The sequence below is a fragment of the Lissotriton helveticus genome, chromosome 8, assembly GCF_964261635.1.
Source record: "Lissotriton helveticus chromosome 8, aLisHel1.1, whole genome shotgun sequence".
NCBI lineage: Eukaryota > Metazoa > Chordata > Amphibia > Caudata > Salamandridae > Lissotriton > Lissotriton helveticus.
The window spans coordinates 950,704,463-950,730,095 of record NC_136069.1 but is presented as its reverse complement, the minus strand read 5'-3'; the positions used below and the strand labels follow the sequence as shown (position 1 = coordinate 950,730,095).

Genomic DNA, 25,633 nt, shown 5'->3' with positions numbered 1-25,633 from the left:
GAGGTTCCGTGAAAATCGTTACGACGTTTTGGGCATCGCCGAATATGGACGAGTGTGGTATCTATGAACCGTAAATGACGAGTTTAGTAAGTGTACGCGGTTTCGTCATGCTACTCAGAAGAGTTTGTCTCATTTACAGGTTTCTCCAATGAACCCTCGGGTTCCATTTTCGATACGGCATCCATTTTGTTCCTTGCCCTCACGTAGTCAGCGAACAGGCAACTGCCCGCATCGTGACCCTCTAGTTCCCAAGCTTTACGGTAGAAGCATATTCCTTTCATGCGTCTTTTATGACTAGGGGGAGGACACTGCTAAGGCAGTTGCCTCCGCTCGAAGGTGATTCTGCCGTGCCGGTCTATTGTTTCAGCCTCGCACGTGCTGGGACCAAGCCCTTTCAAGCTACGATTACGCATCCAATATTATCCTCACATTTTCTGTTCCCTGTTGTCTGACTTCCTTGCAGCTGTTCTCGTCTCTTTCTCTTGCCTATTTACAACTCAAGTGGAATGTACCTAATGGTGGCAAGATGTGCTTTCACAGTTGGAACTGGTGATGTTAATGTAATTATGTTCCGGGGTTCTGAATACATGAAAGCGATCCTTTTGAATTTTACTGTGGGAACTGAGCTGTAACCTTTTGCTTACATATTGTGCAATGACAAAATCTTGTATAAAAGAGAGCGACTCACAAATGCAAGGAAGCAGACTCTCAGAACCATATAAACAAAAGGAGGTCTCCTTAGAAATCCATCAGGGGACAAGGAGAAAACAGTGTAAGAAATAAACAAATGTCCCTAGGGCCCAGGGTGGGGGAAAGAGCTGGCAGCTGATTTCAAGATCCACTAGTCTTCAATAGTATCAACTTTTCAAATTTTACAAAACAAGTAGAAAATTTCTGACAATAAAATTTTGTGTAAAAAACATTTCATTTAATATCTCATCAACAAACAAATACAATGTATTTAAGTGCCATTACGAATAAAAAAAAATTATTTAAAAACTGTGATGTTTCACAGTGACATTTCTTTAAAAGAATTTTTGTACACAAGATCACATAAAAGAACCAATAAGTCGACGCAGCGTTTCGGTATGTTCAAATACCACCTTCTTCAGGACAGTTCTATAGTCAAAGGAAAACATACAGTTATTGATCTTGATTGACAGATTGTTTTTCAACTTTTTTCACATTCTTTATTCACATGAATATGGACCCCTGTTGATTTACTACATCGCATGCATTATCTATGATATCAAAACAGAGGTCTCGTTGACAAACATTTTTTAGGCACTCTACAGGGTGTGCTAGTGGATCTGATCTATTTCAGCTGTGGCCAGTGGTTAGGAGTATTCTTTAACCCGACATATAGTCAGGGGGAAAATTCTTGTGGTTCAATTCAATAGTTACCACAATCTCATGACGGGTGATTCATACTTTAGGGTCATTTACCTTAATCCTAGTGTGTGCTCACGTCTAGGTTTTGCTCAGCTAGACCACCCGAAGTCTTCTTTGGGACCGGGGAAAGACTTTATCTTTGTCTTGCTTCTACCGCTTCCGTAGGTTTACACCCTTTAAAATAATGGTAGAGGCATTCCCTATTAGGTCAAATTCTAGGGTCTCTCTTCTCTATCTTACCCAGTTATTACACAATGGTTGATAATTACCTTCCACGAGTAGACTAATGAATTTTCTTTCTTTCGTTTGGGTTTATCTTGATCAGAGGTATCTTCGTTTGATTTATTCAACGATATGGGGCTGTGATATCATAAAGGGTAAAGATAAGGGAAACGACCTTCGTTACACTCCAGGTTGTTTTAGTCTTTTTTATCTTTGACTATATCTACATCACTTTGTAGTTACCTGTGTGATATGCTTTAACAGGTTCTCTGCATACGGAGGAGCCACCGATTGTTTGTACCTTTAAAAACGGATAGCTGTGGACACAAGTTTTAAGAGTTGGTTTAGTGTCCCCTGTCCTATTATCAATAGAGTTTAAGTAGTACAGTATACCCAAGGTTCCTTCAGCACCCTCTTACCTAAGTGATTGATAGCACTTCAACAGATCCAGTCGTGGTTTTGATTCCCACTTATTGATAAAATGGATACTTGTTTTTTGGCCGGTGGTTTTCTACTTCACCATCTGTAATGTAAAATTTAATTATCATTATTGAGGTTTGCAGTATTGTGGTTGTTTTCCTCGTTAGCACCCCCTCATACTGTCCTTGTTTGTGTCAGTGCTCTCTTTGTAATATTACAATGCTCGTATCGATGCACTGTTTACAGTGCATCCAGTCTCTATCTTTACCTATACCGCTGTTCTAAGTTGGATAGCGTTTTTTAGTGCGGATGTACAACGTTTGGATGTGAACAATTAACGGATGGTGAAAAGATTTTTTGTTATCATTCTTGAGGTTTGCACTGTTATTGTTATTAACCTCAATTCGCACTCGCTCATGCTGCCTTTGTTCGAGTAAGTACTCTCTTTGCCATGCTGCAGTATTCTTATCGCTGTACTGTTTACAGTGCGCTCAGTCTCTCTTTATACCTATGCCGCTGTTCTAATTTAAGTGGCATTTTCAAAAACGGATATTGTAGAAAAAGCCCCCTTTTTTTTGGGGTACCCTCTTGTTTATGTTATCTAAGTTCTTAAGCCAAAGAACAGGATTGCGTGACCGCGCGGTTTGTATTTCCTTACCTGTATCGATATATTCGGCCTCCCTGCTCCTCGTACGTGAGGAGCAGGGAGGCCGAATATATATATGAAAATGCCACTTAGGTAAAGATAGAGACTGGATGCACTGTAAACAGTGCATCGATACGAGCATTGTAATATTACAAAGAGAGCACTGACACAAACAAGGACAGTATGAGGGGGTGCTAACGAGGAAAACAACCACAATACTGCAAACCTCAATAATGATAATTAAATTTTACATTACAGATGGTGAAGTAGAAAACCACCGGCCAAAAAACAAGTATCCATTTTATCAATAAGTGGGAATCAAAACCACGACTGGATCTGTTGAAGTGCTATCAATCACTTAGGTAAGAGGGTGCTGAAGGAACCTTGGGTATACTGTACTACTTAAACTCTATTGATAATAGGACAGGGGACACTAAACCAACTCTTAAAACTTGTGTCCACAGCTATCCGTTTTTAAAGGTACAAACAATCGGTGGCTCCTCCGTATGCAGAGAACCTGTTAAAGCATATCACACAGGTAACTACAAAGTGATGTAGATATAGTCAAAGATAAAAAAGACTAAAACAACCTGGAGTGTAACGAAGGTCGTTTCCCTTATCTTTACCCTTTATGATATCATAGCCCCATATCGTTGAATAAATCAAACGAAGATACCTCTGATCAAGATAAACCCAAACGAAAGAAAGAAAATTCATTAGTCTACTCGTGGAAGGTAATTATCAACCATTGTGTAATAACCGGGTAAGATAGAGAAGAGAGACCCTAGAATTTGACCTAATAGGGAATGCCTCTACCATTATTTTAAAGGGTGTAAACCTACGGAAGCGGTAGAAGCAAGACAAAGATAAAGTCTTTCCCCGGTCCCAAAGAAGACTTCGGGTGGTCTAGCTGAGCAAAACCTAGACGTGAGCACACACTAGGATTAAGGTAAATGACCCTAAAGTATGAATCACCCGTCATGAGATTGTGGTAACTATTGAATTGAACCACAAGAATTTTCCCCCTGACTATATGTCGGGTTAAAGAATACTCCTAACCACTGGCCACAGCTGAAATAGATCAGATCCACTAGCACACCCTGTAGAGTGCCTAAAAAATGTTTGTCAACGAGACCTCTGTTTTGATATCATAGATAATGCATGCGATGTAGTAAATCAACAGGGGTCCATATTCATGTGAATAAAGAATGTGAAAAAAGTTGAAAAACAATCTGTCAATCAAGATCAATAACTGTATGTTTTCCTTTGACTATAGAACTGTCCTGAAGAAGGTGGTATTTGAACATACCGAAACGCTGCGTCGACTTATTGGTTCTTTTATGTGATCTTGTGTACAAAAATTCTTTTAAAGAAATGTCACTGTGAAACATCAGTTTTTAAATAAAAAATTTTTATTCGTAATGGCACTTAAATACATTGTATTTGTTTGTTGATGAGATATTAAATGAAATGTTTTTTACACAAAATTTTATTGTCAGAAATGTTCTACTTGTTTTGTAAAATTTGAAAAGTTGATACTATTGAAGACTAGTGGATCTTGAAATCAGCTGCCAGCTCTTTCCCCCACCCTGGGCCCTAGGGACATTTGTTTATTTCTTAGACTCTCAGAACCTACACTCCGTTGTACTTCGTGTGACTTTTGCTTCCCTGCAGTAATAAACTCTGATCTTTGACGCCGAAGGAAGTCTCCCGTGTCTCTGTCTTTAGTGCGCCAGAACAGGTATCCCACGAAGGTTTTAGGTGTTGTCCCCTGGCACCGCTGGGCCTTAAATACCCCAGTCCTTCAAAAGCGTAAGACAAGATCAGCCACAAGGATGCAGTATAAACACCACAACATTTTGAAATAAAGCACAAAATAAGCTCCGACCCAAATGATGATTGCAGACTTGACAGCAACTAACTATGGTCCTGAATAAGCCGGCACAGAGCCCATGAGCGCCATAGAGCAGCAGAAACATTGTGGGGAAGAGACCAGGCCTAATGATGGAGCTGGGACGGGTAGTGGTAGAAACGGTTTTCTTTAGAAGAGATCTTCACCACCCCAAGATCCACGTGAGAGAGGAGCATTGATCCCTGGCTGCCACTTTCATCATACTAAACTGTGAAAACTATATGTTGAACCATAAAGTCTTCACAAAAAATACACATTAAACAAGGTGGTGACTTCCAAAGCCAATGCATTTAAAAATGACTGTTAAAAATACTCAAAATTAAAGTCTAATAATTTAAAGGAGTAAATGTGTTGCTTTTAAAAGGGGTTCGGGGAAAGAGGGGGGGCTCGGTTTCGTAATGGCATCTGCATTCAAATGGTTACTGCCGGCTGCTGATGCTCTCGAAAACAATGCACCTCATGTTTTGCAATGTAAGCACTAACAGGTAAATTAATACCCGAAGTTGTATGACTGAGTTAGAAATAACTAAGCTAAACCAAGATATGACTAACATGGTCTGGATAACAATGGTCGAATGGGGCAGACCCCAAGCAACCAATGGCTGAAGGGGGCTGATCAAAAACTCACTGCCTATTTTAAACAACAAAAAAAAAGCAGACCGTTAAGAATGTTTAACACTTAAATGTAAGGCCTATGTACATTCCTCATATGGTACAGATGCTACACACCTAAACACAAAAACATAGGACAGAGAGTAAAAGCTGCTAAACTAACCCTGTACACAATCAACAAAAACATAGGACAGAGAGTAAAATCTGCTAAACTAACCCTGTACACAATCAAAAAGGGTGAGAACTTCTACATTACAAAGCGCAATTTAAATGCATCACAACTACTGAAGTCTTGATACTCTGTTCTTATATCTGGACTCTCAATAGCGTAAAGTGTTGCAGTCTTCGAAAACCAATTTCAGTCTGGCAATTCCCAGTTTGGGAGAGGTGTCACCGTTCGCTTCATCAAACAAGGCAACTAAAAAGGAGAGCACCACAGCTTGACACTAACAGGTATGGAAAGGAGTTGCAAGGAGAGGAAAGACTAAAACACACCTTTGACTTGAACTTCATGAGCTTGAATCTATCTGCGATGCGCTCATTGAACTCCTGGTACACATTCATCATGGAAATAGGCGCTCCAGTGTCCTTGCCTGAAGTAAGATCCATTTGCTTACAGAAAAATTGAGAAAAAAAAGCAGCATTAGCAAAAAAGGACAAATGTAACTACATTCTTTGATAGCTAAGACCACTTCATGGTAAATGTTCTACAAACCTGGCGAACAATAGAAATTTTAATTCAAAGGGAACCAAAACAGTGTGGAAGCACAGGCTTGGGTTGGCATTAAGGGGTACAGATGGATGCATATCTAATGTTGTGGGAGATAGGAAGAATTCTTCAGAATTTCCAAAAAACAAATGACAAATCCAGCAGAAGGGCTTTTGTTTCCATCTGATTCATTTATTACAGACACAATTAATCTGAGGTGTGTGGTAAGGCTGTGTATTCATTGTTGTCTCTATTGACAATTATTTCACTAAACGTAACCAAGCAAAGCCTTCAAGGTACATCATCAACTATGTGACTGCAAGAGAGCACAATGAACTATTATTGTACAGTTTAATTGGCAGGCCTTGAAAAGCTGCGTTAATTGTTCCAGCAAACCATGGTTTCCATCGTTCTTTCACCGCAAGATCGCCGACAAACACAACAGCTTCGGCGCACAGACCACGCACCCAACCTCCGAACCGGTGCCCCCCACCACCACCCTCTGCATCGAAGACACCACCCGCACGATGAACACCATCCACTCCGGCTCCCCAACCGACCCCTGTCCACACCAGATCTTCAACAAAGCCGACTCCATCATCGCACCCCAACTCCGGGACATCATTAACAGCTCCTTCGCATCCGCCACCTTCCCGGAGAGCTGGAAACACGCCGAGCTCAGCGCCCTCCTGAAGAAACCCACCGCGGACCCCACGGACCTCAAGAACTTCCGCCCCATCTCGCTCCTCCCTTTTCCTGCCAAAGTCATCGAGAAGACCGTCAAACAACTCTCCGCCTTCCTTGAGACAAACAGGTCCCTCGACCCCTCGCAGTCTGGTTTCCAAGCAAACCACAGCACCAAAACCGCCCTCATCGCAGCCACCGACGACTTCTGGTCCCTGCTCGACAACGGGGAAATAGCTGCCCTCATCCTCCGGACCTCTCAGCAGCCTTCGACACCGTATGCCACCGCACCCTGATACAGCGCCTCAGCAACACCGGAATCCAAGGAACGGCCTTGGAGTGGATCATCTCGTTCCTTGCCGGAAGAACCCAGAGAGTCCGCCTGCCCCCGTTCCGATCCGCAGCCACCGAAGTCATCTGCGGCGTTCCGCAAGGATCCTCGCTCAGCCCCACCCTCTTCAACGTCTACATGAGCCCCCTCGCAGCCATCGCACGCCAAAATAACCTAAACATCATTTCCTACGCTGACGACACCCAGCTGATCCTCTCCCTCACCAACGACTCCGCCACCGCTAGAGCCAGCCTCCAGGAAGTAATGAAAGACGTCGCGGAATGGATGAAGCTCAGCCGTCTGAAACTGAACTCAGACAAGACGGAAGTCCTCATCCTGGGAACATCCCCCTCTGCCTGGGACGACTCCTGGTGGCCCCCTGCTCTGGGCACCGCCCCAAGCCAACGGACCAGGCACGCAACCTAGGCTTCATCCTGGACTCCTCCCTCACGATGTCCAAGCAAGTCAACGCCGTCTCGTCATCCTGTTTCAACACCCTGCGCATGCTCCGAAAGATCTTCCGGTGGATCCCCACCGAAACCATGAAGACGGTCACCCAGGCCCTCGTCACCAGCCGACGGGACTACGGGAACACCCTCTACGCTGGTACCACAGCCAAACTCCAGGAAAGACTCCAACGGATACAGAACGCCTCTGCACGACTCATCCTGGACATCCCCCGTCACTACCACATCTCTGCCCATCTGAGAGACCTGCACTGGCTCCCCATCAGCAAGAGGATCACGTTCAGACTCCTCAGCCACGCACACAAGGCTCTTCACGGCATGGGCCCCAAATACCTCAACAGCTGCCTCACATTCTACACACCCACCCGCCAGCTCAGATCCGCCAGCCTCACCCTCGCCACCGTCCCACGAATTCGCAGAACCACCGCCCGAAGATCCTTCACCTACCTGGCGGCCAAGACATGGAACTCCCTCCCCACCCACCTACGCCTGACCCAGGACCATCTCACCTTCAGGAAACAACTCAAGACCTGGCTGTTCGAGCAGTAGCAACTCCCCCTCCCCCCAGCGCCTTGAGACCCTAACGGGTGAGTAGCGCGCTATACAAATTCGCTGATTGATTGATTGATTGATTGATGGTTCGCATTATAAATCTCAAGACATTAAAATATATTAACCCCTTCCATGCTCATGACGGAACGGTTCCGTCATCAGCGTCGGTGCTCCGGTGCTGATGACGGAACATTTCCGTCATGAGCCAATACGCTTTTAAACCCTTCCGCACTGCAGCGTAATTCGCGCAGCACTGAAGGGGTTAAAAACATAAGATTAATAATAATTTGAGGGAGAAATTATGCAACGAGAAAAGATAAACCATACGACAATTGGGCAATGGGAAACAGTCTTCTAATAGAGAGGGATTCAAGAATACCTTGGTAGAAACATGCTTCACAATATCAACACTTGCTATTATAACTCTCGATCACCTGCTGCTAGAGACCCACGATCTTCCTGCAAAATTCCAAAATGCAATGGCCCATCCCCCCAAAAAAATGCTCTCACCATCTACCTCTCCCCCCCTCCACATCTCTCCCCCTCCACATCTCATAGGAACCCGCCATTAATACAAAATGTTCCACTTGACACCTGTTCATGCGAAGCCCAAAGTACCCAATGTAAATTCATGTTCTTCCAACCAGATATCCCTAGGTGGCATACAATAGCAAAAGACTATCTGCCACAAAGACATGCCAAGACCGTTTGATCCATACTGCCCCAAAGCAGACTTTGTGACGAAGTATGAACAACGACCCAGTAACTTTGAGGCATAATCTCATTCTACATCAATTTTGCCAAAATGGCCACTTTAGGATGGGTTAGAAAACTGTCCTTCAATGCAACACTGAATCACGATAAAATGAAGGTTAAAATTAATAGTTATGCAACATGGGGCATCTCTCTAAAAGGCTCGCTCTAGAAAAGGCAAGGGATTCCTTTACATCAAAGGTAGTCACATTCACTACAGCGGTGACATGAGTGAAGGCAGATGGGCAAGCACAGGCGGTCCCAGGGCAGTAGCAGCTGGTGATAATAGAAAGTGGTGGAAGTGAATATTTCCATTGAGCAAGCATGACTTCTAAGAGGATTTGGGGTCGAGGTTCTGGGGAGAACCGAGTCTAGCCATGCAACTGGAGATAGCATCCACCACAATGGAAAAAGCAAAATCAGAGAACGTGAAACGCCACAAGAGGGCACACTGAGCGGAATTGGGGGATGGACAGCCACTCATTTCTTTAAATAAAAAATATAAAAAATCTACATCACTAAAAACAGCGGCCCACATAGCCTCAATTGTAAAAGGCGTACAGGAAAATCACCTGGAAATTATGGTTGTTAATTGAAAAAATTGAATACAAGACGAAAACAAATAAATGTACACAAATGGACACTTACTGTTTCACGTGGCAAAACGTAAATTGTCCGTTCAATGTTCTTCACTGTCACGCAGCAACTCACATGGGCCTTGGCAGATTCAATCCAAACTTTGCCAAACAAATACACCACACCTAATAGTGGCAAAGGGCCAGAAAGAAATAAAAGTACAATTATGTCCAACCACAGCGAGGGGTTCAAATGTAAAACAAATCGCATAAAATGTGCTGGAAAATGGAAACTAGATGTAGGTGGAGGATGCCATGAACAGTACAAAAGGTTTGCTAAGAACAGACGGGCGGAGATACAGACACGGTAGACGATAATGGGAGAATGAATAAGCATCAACGGTAGGGGGGAAAGCAAAGTGACAGAAGGTAAAGCACCCACCAAGCAAAAGAGTAAATAGTTAAGAAAAGCTACATGTAAAAAAGCAATGGAAGATTGTACAACAAGCACACAGCAAAGAGCTACGACAAAGATTCTAAAGGGGGTGGGAAGGGTGAGGAAGGAAAGGAGACGGGAAAGTAAAGAGAGATGGGACAGAACCTAAAAGGAACAATTCCAGGCTAAATTAAGGTGTCATGAATATTCATGACCTACCAAAAAACTGTACGATTGATGCATGGTCTGTAATGCTCCCCAGCTTCCGCTTTCACAGAACGTCAAGTAGAAAGCTTTTCAAAATTATGTACCATTCAGCAATCATCAGGCAACAGATGGAAAAGCAGTGGGAAAAAAAGCACAAGCGCTGAAAGTGCTTCAGAGAAGCAATTTTATTTTACAGGCTCAAATTCCGCAGTCCCTGATGATGATTAAGTTCTATCATGGTGGGGTGACATTAAAAACAGAATTCATACACAGGTCCACTGAGCCCTCCTCTCACAATTAAATGGCCCACTGAAATGGGGGAGGGGCGCGGAGTGCTGCAGGTTTTAGGGGTTATGGGTACATAACCACATATGTTAAACATGCATTTAAAACAGCTGCTGGCCTTAGCATGTTGGGCACTCCTATAAAGTTTACACAGAGGTGATGCAATCCAGTCCCACAATTGGTAATCTGAGATTTTCCCGCTCATTTATGTCCATTATTTCACTTGGTCCAATATAACTGAAGAATTTAACAGAAAGTAAAAGCCATCAGACTAGTACTGTTGCATCTGAACTACACCCACCGTGCACGTGTGGAGCATCTGCCCAAGGGATTAATAAATTCCAGACACCCCAGAAGGCAGCGCGAGACCGCTCCTTCACCTCCCCTCTCTCTTCGTGCTCTCCACTGACTGCCTGAATCTAGAGGCTCCGACTTTAAAGGAAAGCGTATAGCTCTTTGTGACAAAAAGTGCGCAAGATCCCACTTCCTGTAACAAAAAAGTTGAAACAAAACTGGCTGCAATCCTGCCTGTTCTCTCCCTTCAACACATCTAGTACCAGGGGAAACTCCTTCGGGGTCCGCACGGCTGAGACGCGCAATTCTCTATCTGCAAGAAGTGCCAATTCAACGACCTAAACTTTGGGGGGCGCTAAAACCCTTAAGAGCATTACAAAAATGTATTTAGATTTAAAGATGATGTAAAACAGTACACACAGGATGCTCTCTGCGAACCCCCTTGGGCCACTGACTTTGGTACATTCACTCGCCTTTGAGGGAGGTTTTCATCTCGGAACCTCCAGGCAGTTCTAGTCTAGGAGCAACTTGGAATGTGCATATGAATGTGCACCTGCCCACTTTAAGAGCCTGTGTGCAAAGATGCTCGCCACGGTGGATCCTAAAGCTTATGGCTATTCCAGGTCACCCCACTGTATGATCCTGGCATTACCCAACCACTTATATCCCTTATAAATCAAGTATCAATACTTACAAATACGCCCAATCAAGTAATTTAGCACATTTTATAAAACAGAACATTTAACGCTAACTGTGACAGAGTAGGGCTCGAAACGTGCTCCTAAATCAAATGAACAGATGGTTTGTGCAGTGTTTAACACCACACTTGGGTCTACTCAAAGCGCTGGACGGGGGAGCATTCAAGGGGGCAGCTCACTGGTTCAAAACATTTTTATGCTAATACTTACAGTGCGATTATATAACCAAAGTCTCATTTACAATGGCTAGCAGTCCTCCAGCTATTTTAGCATCTTAATGGGGTTTAACAGAATAATAATCTGAAAGAGGAGCGCCAAAAGCTTTGCATGCGCATAAAGAAAGGAGTGGTAGGCGGGAAAACGAACATTTAAATAAAAGTACCTTGCCTAGAGAGCACTAAAACACTTTAAAACAACTTGACATCACTCTTTCGGCACTGATCAAAGTTGCCTTTTCTCTCTCGTTGAGCAAGCTACAACAACGCAGGACAAGCACAATAAAAACATACCACCGGCTGACCAGAGAAAACACAATGCAGGTGTCAGGGAGCACGAAAAGGTATTGGGTGAGGTGTGAGATGGAAAAAATACAAGAACTTTCCATTAGCTATCAGGCCGTGTGAAACATCTCAGGCCATTTCCAGAACAATCAGCCAGAAAAAAGGGCGCTACAGGTAAATACTCTTCCACTGTGCCGAAGGAAAGAAAGAAAAAAAAGCATGCATAGACCCAAGTGCTCCACGGATCTCCTAGTCCGAGGCCTCGCACTGTGCTGCACCGGTCGCACAGCGATGCAAAGGGAATCCACGCCCGTCTACTAGGAGTGTCCTGCTTCACATACCTGGCTGACTATACATGTCTTCATAGGCATCCAGCCAGTAGAACCTAAACACCTGCTCGCCGTCTGCCGCCGTCACCAAGGGAAGACTGCTGGTGTCCACCTGAATATCCGTCACCACAGACTCACTGCCTTCTCCGTCCATTTGTTTCCAGCAGGAGACCCCTGGTAACCCCGTGATCCTGCCGACATCGGAGAATGGTACCCAAAAAAAAGGAAGCAGAAAACTGGCTTTAATAGATGCAAGCTATGGGTAGTAGTAACACATGCTTCTTATTAATCGGATCACATAATGCTCGATTTTAATCAAAAACAGGTCACACTAAAAAAACAGACCAAGGCTGGATGTGTTGAAGCATATAAGTAAATGTAGGAATGCAGTCTAGAATGAGTGTTGCAAGCAGGAACAAGGCTGCACTGTGGAACAATGGTCTACATAAGAACATACACAACACTACTACAGTGCCTTAAAACCATGATACGTAGTAGTTAATGGGGAACATAGAATTGACAATGCAGCAGCCAGAAGGTTCGCCTTTGCATTAAACAATAAACAATCAGTTAAGTCGGATGGATCTGGTTTGCTAGTGAAAAAAAAGATTTTTTCGCGCTTAGGATTGTGTGCCGGGCTGAGAACGTTTCAAGAACGTAAAAGAAAAAACGTTTTAAACCAAACAAGTAAGCATGCTCGGAAAAAAGTCGCTCACGTGGCACATGCTTCTTCCTTCACAGGCTTCTGTTCATGTCCCCTTTCTCCCTCTTTAAGTTCTTCCTTGATCGTAAGGCAAGCCTCTAAAGCAGGCTTCTGATTCTCCGCTTCCATGGGATCGTCGAAATCTCCATCCTCAAATTCCATCAAGTTTTGATCGTCATCTGTAGGCAGAAAGAACATGGAATAGAATTCACAAACCATCACCAGCCACAATAACAGAGTTTGGCACGACACACACTGGTGAAAGCAACATTTATGCTACAGGATTTAACAAACTTGCTCTTTTGTCGTTTTAACACATTTGCCACGTTCAACAGCAAAGGAAAAGTATAGATTGCAGAAAAATGTGAGGTTTGTGAAAAATAGGGTGAAAAAATTGCGTTGCAATAATTTGCAATCAACAATAGTCAGGAAACCAAAATTGGCATAGAAGAGGGGGAGCATGTGGTAAAATAATTGCCTTAAAATGTATAAACCCTAAACTTATGTATTTTTAGGTTCATAAAAACTCAATATGATATTGCCTTGCTGTTTTCTGCCTCATGAGTTAAGTCTCTTGTCCTGGAGGGTCGTGTAAACAAGTCCGATTTTCAGATTAAAAGGTAAGAATCATGGTAAGTGTAAATGTAGAACATGTTTTTCATGTAAAATCTGTGTACTTCACAGGCAAACGAGTTGATACACAGCAACTTACTGTGTTGAAACATTTGCAAGATTGTACCTGCTGTATCCTGTATTTTCACTTGAAGCCCTCCGCCATTTTGTGCACTTGCAACAGAACTGAGCTCCTGCTTCACTGCAGGAGATGTGGTTGCATCGCTGGAAGGTTTGTAGGGAACTGGAACTGGTGATGGAGAACTCTTTGACACAAAAGTAGGAGTGCTCCTCGCATGAACAGGAGGAGGAGGAGGATTTACCTGGAATAAAGTGCCAACAACTTATGAAACACAAAGAAATAAGAGGATATGCAGGATTTTAATACAACCCTATAATTACTTTCACACCAAGGCTTAAAATTAGGCTGCAACAGAACGCAAACCCCTGAAGAATAAATCACGATTGTTTGTACTTGTGATGGGGGGGAAAACGTATAAAACCTCAAACAAGAACAAGGATTGGCAAAACCAGTAGGTTTGGCTTTAGCATACTGGTGCAATAGCTTTAATTGGAGGTATATACCACAAAAACGCAAATATGCTGTCACCTAAACATGGCCTTCTTGAGCTTGCAATAAATACAAAAATTACATTTAAAAACAAAATTCGCAGATGCAGCTGTTTCACCAGTAATGTTTTTTAAGCAAACCTTTCTTTTGCACTATGCATGTCATTATTTTTGAAAGACAAAAATAAATCACCAGGTTACCAAGTATTCAAATACAGACATCTACGATCTTGGTGTTTTAGATCTTAGTAAGAAGGGTTAAAAAGCATTGTACTGCCAAAATTAATAGCCTGTAGTGTATTTAAAGTTACTACAAAAAATAAACCACATTTTTAATAAAAGCACGCTTTGAACTAGCTTTGCAAAAAAAATAGAACACGCCAATTTTTAGACTGATGTGCTCAATGTGCAGAGATCTTATGCAGTCACTCAAAGTGAAGTCATTTGGGTAGAGTGGGTTGACACATTGCCCCATGCTAAGGTGGCTGGAAGCAAAATGTGATTGGCTATTCAACAGACCAACGGATGAAGCCCTCCGATTTAAAAAAAAAAAATCTTAGTATGGTTACTATTTATCATTTTTTAAATAAAAAAACAAACGTCTGGCGAAACAGCTAAAGCGGTTCCAAAGGCCAGACCTAAAAAGCAGACGAATGGGTCATTCGCCTTTCTTCCCTTCTAGCATCCCTAAAGCACCAACCTCTGGTATTTTAAACTTCAACAAATAATCAAAAGGCTCAGAAATTCCTTCACTGTGGCTTCGCCATTTCGAGTAGCAGCTCCTTGGTCAGATCAAGAATTACTGACATGTAAACAAGGTCCTTTTGCAGCCTAACTGGCAATGCGCAGGTTTTTTTTACCATACAAATCTGCCACTCATATCTGCTATACGTGAACAGGAGATCGAAGAAATGGACATCCGTCATTAATCACACTTGTTACAGAGTAACCACTACAGAGTAACCACTACACGCCACCAATTCCACTTAATATAGAGGGGGGAAATGCTCTGTGCTTTAACACACCTAAAATTTCTCAGTCATTAATATTCTAACCACACTTAACTATGGTAATGAACTTCAAAACGGACTGCAGATCACAAGATGCGACGCATACCCTGTGGCGTTCCTAGTACTTTCACGTGCAAATAGCGGGGGATTAAACTCAGAATAGCATCATACAATGTTCAGACTGACCTTCATCGACACACATTGCCAAAGCCAACAGGTCTGTTACTGGCACTTATGTCTTTGCCAATGGTAACACAACGCTGTTGGGTCACACGCTTCGTTTAAGGACCACGGAGAATCAAAATCTTAAAAAAGTGTAAACATTTCTCTTGGAGGCAGCCAGAGTTTCATCTCAAACATTCATCTACTGAATCGCATCCCTGCTCCTTGAAGGAGGAGCAGGTCAGCCGCTCTTCTCCCATTACCTTGGGGGGCTGTTTTTGCACAGAGAAGGGATTACGAGAAGCGCCAGCAAGTTTCTTCTTCTTCTTCAGTGCAACAACGGGTGGAAGGGCAATAAGAGGGGCCTAAAAAAGGAGAACACAAATGAGAGAGCAGAACCAAAATGATTGTGAAAAGGTGAAACATTCATGAAGTAAAATATAATCTCCAAAACAGTGATGGATTGCAATAAATTGAGAGCAAATGACTGTTCTTACCTCATGATGGCCCGAAAAAGTATTCCTACGTGGGAGTGGTTTTACAACACTCAGTAAGCCCACGTGAATTTTATTTAGGAAGCTTTAAATCACGGTCAGGAAGCCTTATTTAACATCACTCACTCAAGTACACAGTTTATGCTTTAAGGAATTTACCTTAGCATTGAGATCTTGGAGAAGATCACCCAGAAGGTCATCTTTCGACAGGTCCACAGTCTTCTGTTAATCAATAAAGCACAATTATTAAAATATAGCCACAGACTGCTAAATATCTTTACGCGCTTTCATCTTATATGCCTTGTGTGCCACTTCAGCCACTGACTGTGCAATACCTTACCAGGCAAACACTGGGTCCATGTGAATCATCACACAGATCATACCCTGGATACATCAATTAAGTAAACCATCAGAATTTGCATATCGGCTACATGAATGATAGTTTTAAAGATTATGAAGTATACATTCCGGCTCACCAAGCACATCACCACAAGTCTTCTTCAGTGCATAAAATTTGAGTTGTCAAGTAATAAAATAAGACCTCACCCTACAATACACTGCATTCAAGTACAGATTTTGATAATATTTCAACATTATCCATACAATATCAAACTACCCTGTAGTTGACTTCATTCACCAAAACACGTTTAAGTTAAAAAATAAAAGTTGCTCAAAGCTCACTTTGGTCGTAAAAACCTGTAGATTTTTACTTCACAAAAAGTCTGATTTCTTAGAGAACACAGGAGACACTGGGTAAAATGGATGCCTGACGCACTCATCATTACGAAGAGTTCCCTAAATTCACTTCCGTAACCCCACAATATTAAACCCGTACTAAACAAGCATTTGCAATGCAATAGGTCTCGCATTAGGAAAGTTTGAGCTATTGGTGTTGTAAATGACATTTTTTATTTATGTGTTTTTGAAAATAGCTAAATAGCTTTGTCATTTACAATGCCAATAGTTTTAACTTTCACAAATGTGACACCTATACCATTTGTAATGCAATAGGTGTTGCATTTACGTGACTTAGATTAAATGATATTACAAATAAAAATGGTTTTAATTTTTTTAAAATAATTAATACTTAAATAAAAGCTATTGTAATTTATAATGGCAATAGCTTAAACTTTTGTACATAACTTTTGTGAAGATTATGTTCAGTGTATTTTATTGTGACGAAAATACAAGAACAGAAGTGAAATATTAACATCTTTTAGTGACATTTGTAATAAAGCTTGAAACATTGAGAGAACATATTTGAACCTGTTGAATGGTTGCACAGATTGGTGCTGTGGTGGCGACGAGTGATGCTGTGGCATTCAGTGATGCTGTGGTAGCGCATAGTGATGTTGTGGTGCCCCTGAGTGATGCGATACATAGAGTGAGGGCGAAAGCTAGCTAGCTAGCTAGAGTGGGGGCGAAAGCTAGCTAGCTAGCTAGAGTGGGGGCGAAAGCTAGCTAGCTAGCTAGAGTGAGGGCGAAAGCTAGCTAGCTAGCTAGAGTGAGGGCGAAAGCTAGCTAGCTAGAGTGGGGGCGAAAGCTAGCTAGCTAGAGTGGGGGCGAAAGCTAGCTAGCTAGAGTGGGGGCGAAAGCTAGCTAGCTAGAGTGGGGGCGAAAGCTAGCTAGCTAGAGTGGGGGCGAAAGCTAGCTAGCTAGAGTGGGGGCGAAAGCTAGCTAGCTAGAGTGGGGGCGAAAGCTAGCTAGCTAGAGTGGGGGCGAAAGCTAGCTAGCTAGAGTGGGGGCGAAAGCTAGCTAGCTAGAGTGGGGGCGAAAGCTAGCTAGCTAGAGTGGGGGCGAGAGCTAGCTAGAGTGGGGGCGAGAGCTAGCTAGAGTGGGGGCGAGAGCTAGCTAGAGTGGGGGCGAGAGCTAGCTAGAGTGGGGGCGAGAGCTAGCTAGAGTGGGGGCGAGAGCTAGCTAGAGTGGGGGCGAGAGCTAGCTAGAGTGGGGGCGAGAGCTAGCTAGAGTGGGGGCGAGAGCTAGCTAGAGTGGGGGCGAGAGCTAGCTAGAGTGGGGGCGAGAGCTAGCTAGAGTGGGGGCGAGAGCTAGCTAGAGTGGGGGCGAGAGCTAGCTAGAGTGGGGGCGAGAGCTAGCTAGAGTGGGGCCGAGAGCTAGCTAGAGTGGGGGCGAGAGCTAGCTAGAGTGGGGGCGAGAGCTAGCTAGAGTGGGGGCGAGAGCTAGCTAGAGTGGGGGCGAGAGCTAGCTAGAGTGGGGGCGAGAGCTAGCTAGAGTGGGGGCGAGAGCTAGCTAGAGTGGGGGCGAGAGCTAGCTAGAGTGGGGGCGAGAGCTAGCTAGAGTGGGGGCGAGAGCTAGCTAGCTAGAGTGGGGGCGAGAGCTAGCTAGCTAGAGTGGGGGCGAGAGCTAGCTAGCTAGAGTGGGGGCAAAAGCTAGCTAGCGTGAGGGCGAAAGCTAGCTAGCTAGCGTGAGGGCGAAAGCTAGCTAGCTAGAGTGAGGGCGAAAGCTAGCTAGCGTGAGGGCGAAAGCTAGCTAGCTAGAGTGAGGGCGAAAGCTAGCTAGCTAGAGTGAGGGCGAAAGCTAGCTAGCTAGAGTGAGGGCGAAAGCTAGCTAGCTAGAGTGAGGGCGAAAGCTAGCTAGCTAGAGTGAGGGCGAAAGCTAGCTAGCTAGAGTGAGGGCGAAAGCTAGCTAGCTAGAGTGAGGGCGAAAGCTAGCTAGCTAGAGTGAGGGCGAAAGCTAGCTAGCTAGCTAGAGTGGGGGCGAGAGCTAGCTAGAGTGGGGGCGAGAGCTAGCTAGAGTGGGGGCGAGAGCTAGCTAGAGTGGGGGCGAGAGCTAGCTAGAGTGGGGGCGAGAGCTAGCTAGAGTGGGGGCGAGAGCTAGCTAGAGTGGGGGCGAGAGCTAGCTAGAGTGGGGGCGAGAGCTAGCTAGAGTGGGGGCGAGAGCTAGCTAGAGTGGGGGCGAGAGCTAGCTAGAGTGGGGGCGAGAGCTAGCTAGAGTGGGGGCGAGAGCTAGCTAGAGTGGGGGCGAGAGCTAGCTAGAGTGGGGGCGAGAGCTAGCTAGAGTGGGGGCGAGAGCTAGCTAGAGTGGGGGCGAAAGCTAGCTAGAGTGGGGGCGACAGCTAGCTAGAGTGAGGGCGACAGCTAGCTAGCTAAATAGAGTGAGGGCGACAGCTAGCTAGCTAAATAGAGTGAGGGCGACAGCTAGCTAGCTAAATAGAGTGAGGGTGATAGCTAGCTAGAGTGAGGGTGATAGCTAGCTAGAGTGAGGGCGATAGCTAGCTAGAGTGAGGGCGATAGCTAGCTAGAGTGAGGGCGATAGCTAGCTAGAGTGAGGGCGATAGCTAGCTAGAGTGAGGGCGATAGCTAGCTAGAGTGAGGGCGATAGCTAGCTAGAGTGAGGGCGATAGCTAGCTAGAGTGAGGGCGATAGCTAGCTAGAGTGAGGGCGATAGCTAGCTAGAGTGAGGGCGATAGCTAGCTAGAGTGAGGGCGATAGCTAGCTAGAGTGAGGGCGATAGCTAGCTAGAGTGAGGGCGATAGCTAGCTAGAGTGAGGGCGATAGCTAGCTAGAGTGAGGGCGATAGCTAGCTAGAGTGAGGGCGATAGCTAGCTAGAGTGAGGGCGATAGCTAGCTAGAGTGAGGGCGATAGCTAGCTAGAGTGAGGGCGATAGCTAGCTAGAGTGAGGGCGATAGCTAGCTAGAGTGAGGGCGATAGCTAGCTGGAGTGAGGGCGATAGCTAGCTGGAGTGAGGGCGATAGCTAGCTGGAGTGAGGGCGATAGCTAGCTGGAGTGAGGGCGATAGCTAGCTGGAGTGAGGGCGATAGCTAGCTGGAGTGAGGGCGATAGCTAGCTAGAGTGAGGGCGATAGCTAGCTAGCTAAATAGAGTGAGGGCGATAGCTAGCTAGCTAAATAGAGTGAGGGCGATAGCTAGCTAGCTAAATAGAGTGAGGGCGATAGCTAGCTAGCTAAATAGAGTGAGGGCGATAGCTAAATAGAGTGAGGGCGCTAGCTAGCTAGCTAAATAGAGTGAGGGCGATAGCTAGCTAGCTAAATAGAGTGAGGGCGATAGCTAGCTAGATAGAGTGAGGGCGATAGCTAGCTAGCGAGAGAGTGAGGGCGATAGCTAGCTAGCGAGATAGAGTGAGGGCGATAGCTAGCTAGCTAGAGTGAGGGCGATAGCTAGCTAGCTAGAGTGAGGGTGATAGCTAGCTAGCTAGAGTGAGGGCGATAGCTAGCTAGAGTGAGGGCGATAGCTAGCTAGCTAGAGTGAGGGCGATAGCTAGCTAGCTAGAGAGGGCGATAGCTAGCTAGCTAGAGAGGGCGCTAGCTAGCTAGCTAAATAGAGTGAGGGCGATAGCTAGCTAGATAGAGTGAGGGCGATAGCTAGCTAGCGAGATAGAGTGAGGGCGATAGCTAGCTAGCTAGAGTGAGGGCGATAGCTAGCTAGCTAGAGTGAGGGCGATAGCTAGCTAGCTAGAGTGAGGGTGATAGCTAGCTAGAGTGAGGGTGATAGCTAGCTAGCTAGAGTGAGGGCGATAGCTAGCTAGAGTGAGGGCGATAGCTAGCTAGAGTGAGGGCGATAGCTAGCTAGCTAGAGTGAGGGCGATAGCTAGCTAGCTAGAGTGAGGGCGATAGCTAGCTAAATAGAGTGAGGGCGATAGCTAGCTAAATAGAGTGAGGGCGATAGCTAGCTAGATAGAGTGAGGGCGATAGCTAGCTAGATAGAGTGAGGGCGATAGCTAGCTAGCTAGATAGAGTGAGGGCGATAGCTAGCTAGCTAGAGTGAGGGCGATAGCTAGCTGGAGTGAGGGCGATAGCTAGAGTGAGGGCGATAGCTAGCTAGAGTGAGGGCGATAGCTAGCTAGAGTGAGGGCGATAGCTAGCTAGAGTGAGGGCGATAGCTAGCTAGAGTGAGGGCGATAGCTAGCTAGAGTGAGGGCGATAGCTAGCTAGAGTGAGGGCGATAGCTAGCTAGAGTGAGGGCGATAGCTAGCTAGAGTGAGGGCGATAGCTAGCTAGCTAGAGTGAGGGCGATAGCTAGCTAGCTAGAGTGAGGGCGATAGCTAGCTAGCTAGAGTGAGGGCGATAGCTAGCTAGCTAGAGTGAGGGCGATAGCTAGCTAGCTAGAGTGAGGGCGATAGCTAGCTAGCTAGAGTGAGGGCGATAGCTAGCTAGCTAGAGTGAGGGCGATAGCTAGCTAGCTAGAGTGAGGGCGATAGCTAGCTAGCTAGAGTGAGGGCGATAGCTAGCTAGCTAGCTAGACTGAGGGCGATAGCTAGCTAGACTGAGGGCGATAGCTAGCTAGAGAGAGGGCGATAGCTAGCTAGAGAGAGGGCGATAGCTAGCTAGAGTGAGGGCGATAGCTAGCTAGATAGAGTGACGGCGCTAGCTAGCTAGAGTGAGGGCGAAAGCTAGCTAGAGTGAGGGCGAAAGCTAGCTAGCTAGAGTGAGGGCGATAGCTAGCTAGAGTGAGGGCGATAGCTAGCTAGCTAGAGAGGGCGATAGCTAGCTAGCTAGAGAGGGCGCTAGCTAGCTAGCTAAATAGAGTGAGGGCGATAGCTAGCTAGATAGAGTGAGGGCGATAGCTAGCTAGCGAGATAGAGTGAGGGCGATAGCTAGCTAGCTAGAGTGAGGGCGATAGCTAGCTAGATAGCTAGAGTGAGGGCGATAGCTAGCTAGCTAGAGTGAGGGTGATAGCTAGCTAGAGTGAGGGCGATAGCTAGCTAGAGTGAGGGCGATAGCTAGCTAGCTAGAGTGAGGGCGATAGCTAGCTAGCTAGAGTGAGGGCGATAGCTAGCTAGCTAGAGTGAGGGCGATAGCTAGCTAAATAGAGTGAGGGCGATAGCTAGCTAGATAGAGTGAGGGCGATAGCTAGCTAGCTAGATAGAGTGAGGGCGATAGCTAGCTAGCTAGAGTGAGGGCGATAGCTAGCTAGCTAGAGTGAGGGCGATAGCTAGCTGGAGTGAGGGCGATAGCTAGCTAGAGTGAGGGCGATAGCTAGCTAGAGTGAGGGCGATAGCTAGCTAGAGTGAGGGCGATAGCTAGCTAGAGTGAGGGCGATAGCTAGCTAGAGTGAGGGCGATAGCTAGCTAGAGTGAGGGCGATAGCTAGCTAGAGTGAGGGCGATAGCTAGCTAGAGTGAGGGCGATAGCTAGCTAGAGTGAGGGCGATAGCTAGCTAGCTAGAGTGAGGGCGATAGCTAGCTAGCGTGAGGGCGATAGCTAGCTAGCTAGAGTGAGGGCGATAGCTAGCTAGCTAGAGTGAGGGCGATAGCTAGCTAGCTAGAGTGAGGGCGATAGCTAGCTAGCTAGCTAGACTGAGGGCGATAGCTAGCTAGACTGAGGGCGATAGCTAGCTAGAGAGAGGGCGATAGCTAGCTAGAGAGAGGGCGATAGCTAGCTACAGTGAGGGCGATAGCTAGCTAGATAGAGTGACGGCGCTAGCTAGCTAGAGTGAGGGCGAAAGCTAGCTAGAGTGAGGGCAAAAGCTAGCTAGCTAGAGTGAGGGCGATAGCTAGCTAGAGTGAGGGCGATAGCTAGCTAGCTAGACTGAGGGCGATAGCTAGCTAGAGTGAGGGCGATAGCTAGATAGAGTGAGGGCGATAGCTAGCTAGAGTGAGGGCGATAGCTAGCTAGAGTGAGGGCGAAAGCTAGCTAGAGTGAGGGCGAAAGCTAGCTTGCTAGAGTGAGGGCGAAAGCTAGCTTGCTAGAGTGAGGGCGATAGCTAGCTAGCTAGCTAGAGTGAGGGCGATAGCCAGCTAGCTAGAGTGAGGGCGATAGCCAGCTAGCTAGAGTGAGGGCGATAGCTAGCTAGCTAGAGTGAGGGCGATAGCTAGCTAGCTAGAGTGAGGGCGATAGCTAGCTAGCTAGAGTGAGGGCGATAGCTAGCTAGCTAGAGTGAGGGCGATAGCTAGCTAGCTAGAGTGAGGGCGATAGCTAGCTAGCTAGAGTGAGGGCGATAGCTAGCTAGCTAGAGTGAGGGCGAGAGCTAGCTAGAGTGAGGGCGAGAGCTAGCTAGCTAGAGTGAGGGCGAGAGCTAGCTAGCTAGAGTGAGGGCGAGAGCTAGCTAGCTAGAGTGAGGGCGAGAGCTAGCTAGCTAGAGTGAGGGCGAGAGCTAGCTAGCTAGCTAGAGTGAGGGCGAGAGCTAGCTAGCTAGAGTGAGGGCGATAGCTAGCTAGCTAGCGTGAGGGCGATAGCTAGCTAGCTAGCGTGAGGGCGATAGCTAGCTAGCTAGCGTGAGGGCGATAGCTAGCTAGCTAGCGTGAGGGCGATAGCTAGCTAGCTAGCGTGAGGGCGATAGCTAGCTAGCTAGCGTGAGGGCGATAGCTAGCTAGCGTGAGGGCGATAGCTAGCTAGCGTGAGGGCGATAGCTAGCTAGCGTGAGGGCGATGCTAGCTAGCGTGAGGGCGATAGCTAGCTAGCGTGAGGGCGATAGCTAGCTAGCGTGAGGGCGATAGCTAGCTAGTGTGAGGGCGATAGCTAGCTAGCGTGAGGGCGATAGCTAGCTAGCGTGAGGGCAATAGCTAGCTAGCTAGCGTGAGGGCGATAGCTAGCTAGCTAGCGTGAGGGCGATAGCTAGCTAGCGTGAGGGTGATAGCTAGCTAGCGTGAGGGCGATAGCTAGCTAGCGTGAGGGCGATAGCTAGCTAGCGTGAGGGCGATAGCTAGCTAGCTAGCGTGAGGGCGATAGCTAGCTAGCTAGCGTGAGGGCGATAGCTAGCTAGAGTGAGGGCGATAGCTAGCTAGAGTGAGGGCGATAGCTAGCTAGAGTGAGGGCGATAGCTAGCTAGAGTGAGGGCGATAGCTAGCTAGAGTGAGGGCGATAGCTAGCTAGAGTGAGGGCGATAGCTAGCTAGAGTGAGGGCGATAGCTAGCTAGAGTGAGGGCGATAGCTAGCTAGAGTGGGGGCGCTAGCTAGCTAGCTAAATAGAGTGGGGGCGCTAGCTAGATAGAGGGCGATAGCTAGCTAGAGTGAGGGCGATAGCTAGCTAGAGTGAGGGCGATAGCTAGCTAGAGTGAGGGCGATAGCTAGCTAGCTAGAGTGAGGGCGATAGCTAGCTAGCTAGCGTGAGGGCGATAGCTAGCTAGCTAGTGAGGGCGATAGCTAGCTAGCGTGAGGGCGATAGCTAGCTAGAGTGAGGGCGATAGCTAGCTAGAGTGAGGGCGATAGCTAGCTAGCTAAATAGAGTGGGGGCGCTAATAGCTAGAGTGGGGGCGATAGCTAGCTAGAGTGAGGGCGATAGCTAGCTAGAGTGAGGGCGATAGCTAGCTAGCTAAATAGAGTGGGGGCGCTAGCTAGATAGAGTGAGGGCGATAGCTAGCTAGAGTGAGGGCGATAGCTAGCTAGAGTGAGGGCGATAGCTAGCTAGCTAGAGTGAGGGCGATAGCTAGCTAGCTAGAGTGAGGGCGATAGCTAGCTAGCTAGAGTGAGGGCGATAGCTAGCTAGCTAGAGTGAGGGCGATAGCTAGCTAGCTAGAGTGAGGGCGATAGCTAGCTAGCTAAATAGAGTGGGGGCGCTAGCTAGATAGAGTGAGGGCGATAGCTAGCTAGAGTGAGGGCGATAGCTAGCTAGAGTGAGGGCGATAGCTAGCTAGAGTGAGGGCGATAGCTAGCTAGAGTGAGGGCGATAGCTAGCTAGAGTGAGGGCGATAGCTAGCTAGAGTGAGGGCGATAGCTAGCTAGCGTGAGGGCGATAGCTAGCTAGCGTGAGGGCGATAGCTAGCTAGCGTGAGGGCGATAGCTAGCTAGCTAGCGTGAGGGCGATAGCTAGCTAGCTAAATAGAGTGGGGGCGCTAATAGCTAGAGTGGGGGCGCTAATAGCTAGAGTGGGGGCGATAGCTAGCTAGAGTGAGGGCGATAGCTAGCTAGAGTGAGGGCGATAGCTAGCTAGCTAAATAGAGTGGGGGCGCTAGCTAGATAGAGTGAGGGCGATAGCTAGCTAGAGTGAGGGCGATAGCTAGCTAGAGTGAGGGCGATAGCTAGCTAGCTAGAGTGAGGGCGATAGCTAGCTAGCTAGAGTGAGGGCGATAGCTAGCTAGCTAGAGTGAGGGCGATAGCTAGCTAGCTAGAGTGAGGGCGATAGCTAGCTAGCTAGAGTGAGGGCGATAGCTAGCTAGCTAAATAGAGTGGGGGCGCTAGCTAGATAGAGTGAGGGCGATAGCTAGCTAGAGTGAGGGCGATAGCTAGCTAGAGTGAGGGCGATAGCTAGCTAGAGTGAGGGCGATAGCTAGCTAGAGTGAGGGCGATAGCTAGCTAGAGTGAGGGCGATAGCTAGCTAGAGTGAGGGCGATAGCTAGCTAGAGTGAGGGCGATAGCTAGCTAGCGTGAGGGCGATAGCTAGCTAGCGTGAGGGCGATAGCTAGCTAGAGTGAGGGCGATAGCTAGCTAGCGTGAGGGCGATAGCTAGCTAGCTAGCGTGAGGGCGATAGCTAGCTAGCGTGAGGGCGATAGCTAGCTAGCTAGCGTGAGGGCGATAGCTAGCTAGCGTGAGGGCGATAGCTAGCTAGCTAGCGTGAGGGTGATAGCTAGCTAGCGTGAGGGCGATAGCTAGCTAGCGTGAGGGCGATAGCTAGCTAGCGTGAGGGCGATAGCTAGCTAGCGTGAGGGCGATAGCTAGCTAGCGTGAGGGCGATAGCTAGCTAGCGTGAGGGCGATAGCTAGCTAGCGTGAGGGCGATAGCTAGCTAGAGTGAGGGCGATAGCTAGCTAGAGTGAGGGCGATAGCTAGCTAGCTAGAGTGAGGGCGATAGCTAGCTAGCTAGAGTGAGGGCGATAGCTAGCTAGCTAGCGTGAGGGCGATAGCTAGCTAGCGTGAGGGCGATAGCTAGCTAGCTAGTGAGGGCGATAGCTAGCTAGCGTGAGGGCGATAGCTAGCTAGCGTGAGGGCGATAGCTAGCTAGAGTGAGGGCGATAGCTAGCTAGAGTGGGGGCGCTAGCTAGCTAGAGTGGGGGCGCTAGCTAGCTAGAGTGAGGGCGATAGCTAGCTAGAGTGAGGGCGATAGCTAGCTAGCTAAATAGAGTGGGGGCGCTAGCTAGATAGAGTGAGGGCGATAGCTAGCTAGAGTGAGGGCGATAGCTAGCTAGAGTGAGGGCGATAGCTAGCTA

At 46.9% G+C, this 25,633-nt stretch overlaps 1 protein-coding gene across 1 annotated transcript in view; it reads right to left on the bottom strand.

The window, feature by feature from the left end:
• POLA1 (DNA polymerase alpha 1, catalytic subunit) overlaps window positions 1-25,633 on the bottom strand; it is a 1,864,208-nt gene that overhangs the window by 1,691,011 nt on the left and 147,564 nt on the right. The window contains exons 6-12 of the mRNA XM_078657805.1: window positions 15,735-15,797; window positions 15,345-15,446; window positions 13,467-13,662; window positions 12,741-12,906; window positions 12,037-12,215; window positions 9,349-9,461; window positions 5,700-5,816 (exon numbers count right to left, since the gene is read on the bottom strand). Of these exons, the coding sequence (XP_078513931.1) occupies window positions 5,700-5,816; window positions 9,349-9,461; window positions 12,037-12,215; window positions 12,741-12,906; window positions 13,467-13,662; window positions 15,345-15,446; window positions 15,735-15,797 (936 nt within the window). The remainder of the gene's footprint in view (window positions 1-5,699; window positions 5,817-9,348; window positions 9,462-12,036; window positions 12,216-12,740; window positions 12,907-13,466; window positions 13,663-15,344; window positions 15,447-15,734; window positions 15,798-25,633) is intronic.